Source organism: Bombyx mandarina, chromosome 13 (assembly GCF_030267445.1).
Source record: "Bombyx mandarina strain Sakado chromosome 13, ASM3026744v2".
Lineage (NCBI taxonomy): Eukaryota > Metazoa > Arthropoda > Insecta > Lepidoptera > Bombycidae > Bombyx > Bombyx mandarina.
In genome coordinates, this window is record NC_143220.1 from 4,961,696 (window position 1) to 4,973,286 (window position 11,591).

An 11,591-nucleotide genomic window follows, 5' to 3' on the forward strand; every position below is an offset into this window, starting at 1 on the left:
TTAGATTGTAGCAGGTTTAATTTCGTTGGTATGATATTTAATTTGTTTACGACCTACTTGTAAGGTCACGTTATGTTTATTGTGTACTTTAGTAATTTTGTAAGGGCCTTTCCATATGGGCGATAGAGCTTTTCTCAATTTATGATGGTGTTTTAAATATACCATATCACCAGCTTTATACAAAATTTCGCGAGAATTGGTATCATAGTATTGTTTAGACCTTTCTTTACTGTTAATAATATTTTGTATCGCTTTTTCGCGACTAAAACGCATTCTATATTGTAATGCGCGAATATATTCATTATAGGTTGTGTTACTGGTGCTTTCATATAAAGAACTTGGAATGGACGGTTTGTAACCGAATAATAACTCGTGTGGAGTATAATTAGTAGTGCAATGGGGAGTAGTATTATAGGCTAATATTGCAGTAAATAAATAGCAATGCCAATCGTTTTGATTTTCATTAACGAAAGACTTTAAATATTCTTTTAAAGTAGCGTGTGAGCGTTCTAGAGCTCCGTTTGTTTGAGGATGATACGGAGTTGCAAATAAAGCTTTTACTTTTAAGATTTCAGTTAGTTGTTTAAATAATTCTGACGTAAAGCAAGTACCTAGGTCAGTTAAAATGGTTTTTGGAAAACCGAACAAAGACATGAAATGTACGATATTACGAGCTATCTCCTCACTAGTAGAAGTAACCATAGGGTAAGCACTCGTGAATTTGGTTAAATCATCTTGTAAAGTTAGAATAAACTTGAAATTTTGAAAACCTGAGTCGGGCAAAGGGCCTACGACATCTAAGGCTAACCGTTCAAACGGCTTAGTAGATGTAGACGTGATCTCCATCGGAGCTTTATTTGATTTACGTAGAGGTTTGTTAATTTGACAAAGTTTGCAGCTTTTTACATATTGTTCAATATCAGAACGCATACCTTTCCAATAGTACATAGCTTTAATGCGCTTATACATGCGTTGTGATCCTGGGTGACCAGCGATAGGTGAATCGTGGTTTTCCTTTAAAATTTTAGGGACTTCTATTGGAGTCGGATAAATTAATTTATTTTTATAAATATGTATTTTGATATTAGTATTATGGAAAACATAGGAAATTATATTATAGACTTTCGTGTAATTTAATTTAGAGAATGGGTCTGAAAAATCTGGTAATGCTAAATCTGTGATATTTTCACACTCTATTAACATATTTCTTAGTTTAATTAATAAATTATAAATATCTCTAAAATGAGTCTCTTCGTAATGATGAACTTTAGTGTATAAGAAGTAGAAAGTTTTATTTTTATTTTTAATACTTTTAATTGCAAGAACTTCGCGTTCGGAATTTAGTAACTCTTCAGTATTTTCGAGTTGGTTTAAGATATCCTCGCAGTGAGGTATAGAACAATCAAAATCTAATGAAACTGGGCAAGCGATTGTATTAAATTTAGATAAATGTAGACTTTCAGAACATTCTTCGATAACAGTGTCTGATGTTGGAAGTTTGTTTATAAATTGAAGTTTAAAATATTTTTCATAACTAAGATTGTTCAAATTATTTATATTTATAGCGTTGATAGGGCAACGAGATAAAGCATCGGCGTTAGAGTTAAGACGACCTTGCTTGTAAACTATTTCATAGTCATACTCTTCGAGTTTAAGACGCCAGCGAATGAGCCTACTACCGGGGTCTTTTACATTAAATAACCACACAAGAGGTCTGTGATCTGTTACAATTTTAAATTTGTTGCCGTATAAGTATGGCCTAAAAGTTTTAACAGCAAACAAGATGGCTAAAAGCTCTTTCTCAGTGGTGGAATAGTTGCCTTCGGCTTTGTTTAAAGTGCGTGATGCATACGCTATCGGTTTATCCTTGCCTATTTGACCTTGGGATAAAATTGCGCCAATGGCGTAATTACTTGCATCTGTGGTAACATTAAAAGGTTCTGAAAAATTTGGATATTGAAGTAGAGGGGCAGTAACTAGTTTTTCTTTTAAGAATTCGAATGCGTGTTGCTGTTCCTTGTTCCAAAGGAAGTCAGCATCCTTCTTTAAGAGGGAAGTAAGTGGTTTAGTTAACTTAGAGAAGTTTTCGATAAAACGGCGATAATAACCTATGAGGCCTAAAAATGATTTTATCTCTTTAGGATTTTTCGGAATTGGGAATTGTGAAACGGCCTTGACTTTTTCGTTATCATTCGATTGTCTTGATTGAGTCATGGATTTAGAATTAATAAAATTAGAATTGTATTGATTGGTTTTTGAATTTGAGTAAAATTTTTTGTTTGTTATTTTATCATTTAGTTTTTTATCATTAGTAGAACTCGTCAATTCTTTTGACTGAGTCGTGAATTTAGGAGAACTCAACTCTTTTGGTCGAGGTATAAACTTGGTAGAACTCAGTTTATTTGGCTGAGTCGGGAAGTTAGGAGAACTCAATTCTTTTATTTGAGTCATGAATTTAGAAGAACTCAATTCTTTTGGTTGAGTCGTGAATTTAGAAGAACTCAATTCTTTTGGTTGAGTCGTGAAGTTAGAAGAACTCAATTCTTTTGGTTGAGTCGTGAATTTAGAAAATTTAGTATAAGTCGTGTCTTTATGATTTTGATTAGATTTCGAAGGACACGGCAACGAAATCCGATTTAGTTTAAATTTTCTTGTTCACACGGTTGCGCAGGTGCAACATGAGACCTAATATACGAGTTATCGTTTTGCGCGGAATTTGCGTTTTCGCGGCGATTCTCGTTAAATTGACGCTTGCGACATTCCGTAATCGTGTGACCGGTTCTTTTACAATAATTACACGTTTTAATATAAGAATTATTTGAATTAGGTTTTAGATTTTTATTAAAATTATTTTGATGATGTATTTGGAAAACGTTTTTTGGAAAAGGTTTTTTATTTTTAAAACATTCTAAGGAAGTATGGCCCGCTTTGTTACAGACCGAACATTGTTTTTGGGATTTTGCGTTAATTTTGTATAAATTGAATATTTTTTCCTCATCAATTGCATATTGTATGGCGTCACTGAGGGTTGTTGGATTTTTACAACGAACTATATTAGATAGTGATGGATTTAATCCCAATAAAAATGTGTTAAGGGCAAGATCCTCCATGGCTGCGGTTCTGCCTAGAAGCTCCCTTTCGTCCTTACAACTATAATGAATGTTAGAATGAATACGCGTTAATATTTGTTCAATTCTTAAGGAAAATTTAGTAACATCCTCATTTAATAATTGTTTACAATGTTGCAAATCAGAAAGTAAATGAATGGAGTGTTTTTTCTCTCCAAAGGTTGATCTTAAAAAGTTTTTTAGTTCCGTCCACTTAGTAAACGTTTTTAGACTACATGCGACTTGGGCTTTTCCTTCTAATTGTGAGATAATAAATTTACATAAGACGGGTTGTTGATCCGAACTAGCTAAGGACATTGCATTATCACAATTAGTTAAAAACGCGGGGAGTGATTCTCTGTCCCCATTATAAGTTTTGATGAATTTGGTTAAAAAGGATAAGGTAATTTTGTCCGTCATTTCGCTTTTCTTTGAAGATTCCGATTTGACTGACATTTAGATTTGAATTATGATGTGCTGGATAAAATTGGAATACAAAAATAGCACTTGAAATACAGGTTAGAATTAAATATAAATTTAGAAAATTAAAATTAAGATTAAGGACTTTGAAATTTTTCGGAGAATTTGAAGTGTAGAGCACTCACAGAAGCACGCCGTACCGCATTGCCTCGTCAGGAGCAGGATGCTGGTAGTTATGTTCTGGATGCTGATTGATGGTGGGTGAGTTAGAATTGGAGAAGCAGCTGGACTGTCGTCTCTGTGCGTCACGTCGCGGCTGGAGCGGGCTCACGCTTAACAGCGGAGGCTTACCGTCGTCCTCTTGAGTTGTGTTTAGACGCAGGCTTGTCCTTAGGGCAAGGCTTACTGTCGGTCGTTCTTGAAGTTTGATGGCTCGGATTCGAGATACCAGAATCTTTGACGGTCTGTCTCAGATTTCTTCTCTGGTATCCCACTTCTGACACCAATTTGTTACACGGCCCTTCTCAAACTTCTTTTTAAAAAAAACACAAAAACTTTTCACGACTAAACTGTCTTTTATTAGACTTCACAATTTTACAACACTATTGTTGACTTCTCAAACTTATGTATGCTCGCGACGGCTTCCAGATTCTAACTTATGTATGCTCGCGACGGCTTCCAGATTCTAACTTATGTATGCTCGCGACGGCTTCCAGATTCTAACTTATGTATGCTCGCGACGGCTTCCAGATTCTAACTGGTTTTCAATATGATTTGATTTTACATGAAAGCTAAAAATGATGACTCTAATGGAAAACACAGTGAGTTTGTAAACGAGCTGATTAGGGCAAAGCTGCTTTGTAGAGTAGTGTGTAACAGTACCCCGATTTCGTCGCTTAGGGTTCCATCAGCCATTATTTTTTTAAATATTTGTTTACGATATAATTTGAAAAACATTAGACTAAGTAATTATGTTGTTTGTCAAAATGTTTGTTTACATCTCTGATTGAAGGTATTAAATTACTAAATATAATAATATATTAAATATATATTATATACCTGACAGCATTCACTATACGCAATGCTATAGTCTGTGGTAGAGACAAAACGTCCGCCAAAAACTAAAAAATGTGACAATGGAATACTCTGAGTATTGATTATAAATTTTTGTACATAGCATTGTTAACTCACTTCCAACTCAATTTCGTGATATTTAAATGCACTGTTTGATTAAACATCAACATGTACGTTATACGCCAATCCTCCAACCAAGTACCAAAAAAAGCTACGATTTATAATGTGAAAAAATAATATGCAAGAGCACAGCAAAGCCCTCACTAGTGAATGTACGTAAAGGATGATTTGGTTGCATTATATTTTAGGAATTAGCTTCACATACATAAAGAAAGGAAATTTAAAAGTGCTATTTCATTAAAATCTATCTACTAAACGAATTAAATTAGAAATAACGAAACGTACAGATATCGATCAGAATATATTATCATAATAAGTTAACAATTCATAAAGTCGAGGTAGTTAAGTCGGGCACCTCTGCTGACGCATGTCTGCAATGGCAGATCTTCGGCGAACTCAACTGCTGAATTGTGGAATTCGCAGACGACGGCATCCGCTGGACCGGTGGTCCGATGCCCTTCCCGTTAGATTAAGATTAGTAATAAGTTAGTCTTAAGTCAGATTTGGTACGGAATAAGCGTTCATAAAATATAATATCAATTTTTTAAAACGTACTCCGCGTGGCCCGCAACTTGACTAGTTCTGTCTCTTAATAACCAAGTAATCATTATTAAATGGAAACGTAAACACTGAAAAAACAAATTGAATATTTTATTTTGCATTTAATTACAAATCAAGGGAAATATTACTGACACTAAATAACAGTAGCCGGAGACTTATAAAAAATTGTCTAATACTATTTTATCACATTTACAATCCACTATACTTTGTATGATGGAAACCTGCATAATGTATAAATATGCGTCACTCTGGGTTATTGGGTGCTTTTTAAGCTTTAAAGTTACAAGCATAGTCTACACGCCCCTCTTTGAAAACGTAGAACAACAATTTTACAAAACATTTGAGACGACCTCATACTTGTTAACCGTTTAGCGCCTGTGGAGTATGAGCTCGTGTACTCATCGATAGCAAAAACATTATTCAGACAAAAAAATATATTTGAAAGTTGTGATGGATTGAATTTTTTTTTAACTAAATGATAATGTCAATTTAAAAAAACTAGAGGCCCCGCAGTAGTCGAAATTCGACTATAATTAATTGGAATTGTAAGTTTGTACACTGTTATGATTGTAATTTATACTTCTATAATCACTAATTTCGCCAAGGCTACACTATAAAAAAAATATTAATAAAGACAAACAATATTTAATCTATTCTCAATTTGACCACAGACGTCAAGAACAAACGTTTGACAATAAATAGTACCTATGCTTGCGTGTGTGCGTCAAATACATGGTATGTAGTGTGTGTAATGTTTTCTTTATTGATTTAATGTATCTTTTATGCATTATTTAAAAAAATATATAAGCATTATGCACTTCTTCTCTATATTCTCTATAAGTGTAGAAAATTTCATACTCCTCCGTCCGCGCAATTTTCGTAAAAAGGGATACAAAGTTTTTGCTTCACGTATTAATATATAGATGTGAGCCGTCACGGGACGCCTGGCAGATGTGAAACATCGACTTTATTTTGTAAAAGTAATATGCAGAAAATAACAGATTGTGATAGGAACTAAATATGTCATAATGATAAAATAAAATATTACGAAAAAATAATTTGTTATCAAGTAAAACACAGGCTATGTGTACTGTAGTAAACAACACTGTATACACTACGGAGTATACACTATAGGTATCCGAGCTCAGTGTAGCGAGAGAGATGGCTTAACGCCGGATCGAGTGGAAGAGAATCGCACAGTCGATTGCGCATGGCGACGCGTCGCCACACCGTACGCACTACTGCATATATATGCCATCATATAGCGTGGCGACGCGTCGCCACGGCAGAAACTGGTTGAATTTAAGCTATATTTTTAATTTTATACAAGCATTAAGGCAGCTTTAAAATGAACTCAAACTGAATTGAACTAAATTGAAACTTAAATCAGAGACAGAGCGATGCTGAAAATACCAACCACTCTTTGAAAATCCAATTACTCAGCATCTCGATAAGCGTACAATGATTTTATTCGATTTGGCAGATACATTTAGCAAAATTGTTATTAATCCAAATCAGACGTAAAACACAATAAACATAACATAATAACTAAGTCGAAGAGAAATAAAAACTATAAGCGGAACCCTAACTTAACCCACTGAAGACGCACTTAATCGATTTTTTCGTCCCATTTTAATGACAGTATTGTTATTACAAACGATATTCAGGGACCGAACGTTGCGGTTTTACGGTTGCCTAGATTTACGCAATTTGACAATTTACGAAGAGAATATTTTTTTTGCGTTGACGAATGGCCTCATTGGCTACACTCAGTTTACTACTTAGTTTAAAATTTTCATCAGGCAAATTTTCAGATCAGGTTTAATTAACAAATTCATTATTTCGTACAATTAAAAATTTATGTTAATGGTATCCCTAATGTTTGGAAAGCAAAATTTACAAGGAGCTTCTGGCTGCCGTCCAAATCACCAAAGAAGGCGGTTCGTGGATGACCCGACCCGCCTAATGTCCGAGCACGTTGGCGCAACCCTAACAACGCGTCACATGCTAATGTAATTGCATGCAAACATTTAGCATACTAGAATCTTTCGTGGCGTTTTATAATGGCGAAAAACTAAACTGTGGCATTAGGCACGAGAATTATGCACATAGACTTATAAGTTGGTCTGTTAGACTTTAGTCTCTCCGAAATTCTGCTGTTAGGAAAGATGTTTTAGTATTGCAAGCGCTTTAACTTGTCCAAACTTGGGTAGTTTAAATTGGGAACTATGGAGGCGTCTAACCACCTATAAAACAGCTACCTAGCAATTTTGTCATCAATACCTTACGTAGTTTTCATATGTGTACAACATTATTAGCTATAAGAAAAGATCTATTCTCTTTGATGCTTTAAGAACAATGTTTAGCTTAAACGCCCAGCATTCAATTTTCTCTTGTTAAGTAATAATTGACTCCAGTCTCATTAACACAAAAAGAGAATGACACTATGAGACAGTAGTCAGAAACTCCTAAGCTGTTAATAGTCTATCTTTCCAAACACTACTGCTACAGAATGCTTTAACTTATCCGTATTAGCAATACCCTCAATTCCCTCTTCCTTCGCAAATGTTATTATCAACCTTACAGTAGGACGTATTTTAATCCCGCCTGACTAGGAGCTATGATTATGTTCATGCTTATCTAGTGAGTGGCACTAAATCGCAATAAACATATTTACTTAAAACTCATTTTTAGCCTCCAGTTCTTCAAAACACCACACAGAGCCACAAATTCTGCTATGGAAATTCGAAAATACAGTACAAATTACAATATAAATTTTATAATCTAGACATATTGTAATAGTTTGTAACAATCTACATCGGTCTATGGAGACAAAACTTCCATCATCGATCACGTCTTGACTTGACAGGGATTTCAAAACGATCGATTCTAAGTTTTCATTTTGAATTGTATGATAGAATTGTTTTATCCAACACTCAAGTAAGCACGAGATCCCACTGTTGGGTTATATAAATGATATAAATCAAGCAGTTAATCTCACGAACTAGCAGGTACTGATATAAGAAAATTTAAGACTGAAATTCAGAACTGACTTTGTAATGAACTTCTCCGTCATTGTTAGAGAGCATATTGGTTATGCTACTGTTGTTGCCGATTTTTGGTTAAGTTTTTATCACCAACCAACCAATTTCGTGTTGTGTTAACCTTAAGTTTAACTTAAGTTTTGTTTTAACTTTCACTTTAAGTTTTTAACCAATTTTGTTGATTCAAAAAAAATATGTGAAACATAGCTCGTTTATTCTCTAAAGTTGAGTGTCTTGCGAAGGACTAAGTAAAAGGCAAACCTAATGTAATCAGTGTGTTCTTTATTTACGATGTATTTTCAGAAGAACAAAAAAAAAATTTTTTTAACGGTTATTGCTCTAAATGTGTATTTATAAAATGAAGCCGGAAACATTCTGATGCTATATTTTATATGAATTATTTATATTGTAACAATCTCCTTAATAAATGTTCGTTGGATTAAATTACATATGCAAAAGTTAAAGGCAAGTTTATTTGATATTGTAGTTCCCTAATTCCAAAACAGGTCTCGATCAGATTCATCCGCGCGGCCAGTTTCGGGGAAATCGACCGAAATCGTGTTAATTTCCGAGCGACATTTGGGTTTGCTTTACATTACCGAATATAATTTAGTGAGGTTGCTTCAAATTGTGCTTGTATTAAGTTAAAAATTCAATGGTATAAATAATATATGTTTTGATTTACATGTATTAAGAGGAAAGTGAGTACTGTCGCATTACATGTTTTTGTTGAGCACAATATTAAATAAATTGAAACAGTCAATTCCTGTTAATAAATCACTGGTGGTAGGACCTCTTGGGAGTCCGCACGGGTAGGTACCACCACCCCGCCTATTTCCGCCGTGAAGCAGTAACGCGTTTCGGTTCGAAAGGTGGGGTAGCCGTTGTAACTATACTGATACCTTAGAACTTATATCTCTCAACCACCTTGACGTGAGAATTTTCACGGACGGGAGCAAGATTGAGGGCCGAGTCGGGGCCGCTTTATCCATTTGGGATGGTGAGGTCGAGATAAGGTCCCTCAAGCTTGCTCTCGCACCCTACTGTACCGTCTATCAGGCCGAACTCCTGGCTCTGAGCTATGCGGTTAAGGAAGCCCAGCTCCGAAACGGGTCTACTTTTGGAGTCTTTAGCGACAGCAAAGCGGCACTCCTCACAGTCATAAATCACGGTTCCCTCCATCCACTAGCCGTAGACATAAGAAAAATGTTAAAACAATGCGCACTGCAAAATAAGACCGTTGCCTTATACTGGATTAAGGCACACGCGGGATTGGAGGGAAACGAGCGAGCAGATCAACTCGCTAAGGAAGCTGCTCTGCTGTCGAAAAAGAGCCCAAATTACGACCTGTGCCCCGTTTCATACGTCAAGCGAATCATCCGGAGTGGTTCGCTTGACGAATGGAACAGGCGATATCGGGATAGCGACAGAGCATCAGTCACTAAAATGTTTTTTCCGGATGCAGTAGCGGCGTACAGCACTGTAGGAAAGATGAAGATAACTGGGCACATTACCCAGTTCACTACGGGGCACGGAGGGTTCTCCGAATACTTGGCTAGGTTCAAGTGTAAGGGGGACCCCTCGTGTGCCTGTGAACCTGGCATGCCGGAAACGGTTGAACACCTGCTGACCAGTTGTCCCATTTTTGGGAAGCAAAGGTTCGAGCTAGAAAACAAAATAAATATAACTGTAAATAAGGAAAATTTGTGTAAATTGATAGTTGAAAAGAATGTTAAGGAACTGTTTATAGATTATGCTGTAGAAATAGTAAAAGTAGTAAATAAGAAAAACAAAGAATAAAAATATGTTATCACAATATCGTGAGTATATTGTAGAGTAGCATTAATGGAAGAAGTTAAAATAAATAGTAGTTAAGTATAGCGTAAGATATAGTCAGTAAGAAAAATTGTAAGTAAATTATTATGTAGATTAACAAATTGTAATAAAAGTAAACTGCCCATCCCAAAACATCCTAGACCCCAAGTTAAGTTTAGAATTAAAGTATGAATGAGAAGAACGAAAGTACGAGAGGGATAAATGATAGAACTGGAATGGTAATAGAGGACGGAATGCCTGAGAAGACCCTAGACTAAGCAACAAAAATGAAAGACCTTATGTCCAGCCTTCAAAGCTTTGCACCCTTGCAGAGAAAAGAGTGACAAAAAAAAAAAAAAAAAAAAAAAAAAAAAAAAAAAAAAAAAAAAAAAAAAAAAAAAAAAAAAAAAAAACTTATATCTCAAGATGGGTGTCGCATTTACGTTGTAGATGTCTATGGGCTTCAGTAACCACTTAACGCCAAGTGGGCTGTGAGCTCGTCCTACCAACTAAGCAATAAAAAAATAAAATAAAAAGAAAACTTAAAAAACATAATAATTATGTGTAGTTAGCATGCAGTAGAAATGAAGTTCCCCGTAGTATTAAATTTCAAATTACAGTGGTTCTTTAAAAATTTTCATTTAAAAAGCACAGTATCTGGTTTTAGCGGAGAGAACAGTACTAATCTATCCAGGTAGATTTGAGGGAGGGAGACAATAACAGAATTAACAATAAAAAATCTAATCTTTGGACTCGGGTATTTCCTTTTCAATGAGCGCTTCAGTTTTAAAATCTGCCTTTTGTTCTTATAATTAAAATACCATACTCGTCTCTTACGTCTCAGGTATGTAGTGTCGTCGCGGCTTAAAGGATAAGAAGGCTGGTGTAGTCTTATCAATCCAGACGGTATTGCTTTATGCGGAGTTTACATTACGAAATTAGTGTCGTGCATGTTGAACTCAGTTTCACGAAAGTAGTTTCGATATTCTTCTTCTTCTTCTCAGTCGTGTCACTCTTGACAGAGTGGTCGTGATCGTCATGTAGTGTTGGAAGGGGCAGACTTGATGCGTCTCACGATGTCGCGCCATCTCTCCCTGCTCGAAGCCATTCTACTGCACTCATTTAAGGGACCTCCCACTGCAGTTTTAATTTGGTCGGTCCACCTCATTGGTGGCCTCCCGCGCGGTCTTGTACTAGACTATAAATCTAGTTTCGATATATGCGAAAGTAATTTCGTTAAAAAAATAGTGTCGCGAAATCCACAGTATCGCAGTAACCATGGCGCCGTCAGCATCAAAGCTATAATTTGCTATATTCAATGTAGCTAAAGAAATGCTTATATTCCTATAAACTTAAAAAAAGACTATCAAGAAAAAAAAAGTTGGTAGATTCGAGGATGGTCAACAAGAAGGCATTTAGGTGCATTGAAGTTAGTCTCTGAATTAGCAGA

The 11,591-nt window shown here is 35.5% G+C and overlaps 1 protein-coding gene across 1 annotated transcript; it reads left to right on the top strand.

The window, feature by feature from the left end:
- The first annotated feature begins 9,532 nt into the window (after positions 1-9,532).
- On the top strand, positions 9,533-10,126 carry LOC149501598 (uncharacterized). The gene has a single exon (XM_089732525.1). It carries the CDS (start codon positions 9,533-9,535, stop codon positions 10,124-10,126), a length of 594 nt encoding a protein of 197 aa, XP_089588651.1.
- Positions 10,127-11,591: the final 1,465 nt, after the last annotated feature.

Excerpts from the sequence above, each read along its gene's own strand:
- LOC149501598 (XM_089732525.1), top strand. The coding sequence starts at position 9,533 with ATGTTAAAACAATGCGCACTGCAAAATAAGACCGTTGCCTTATACTGG.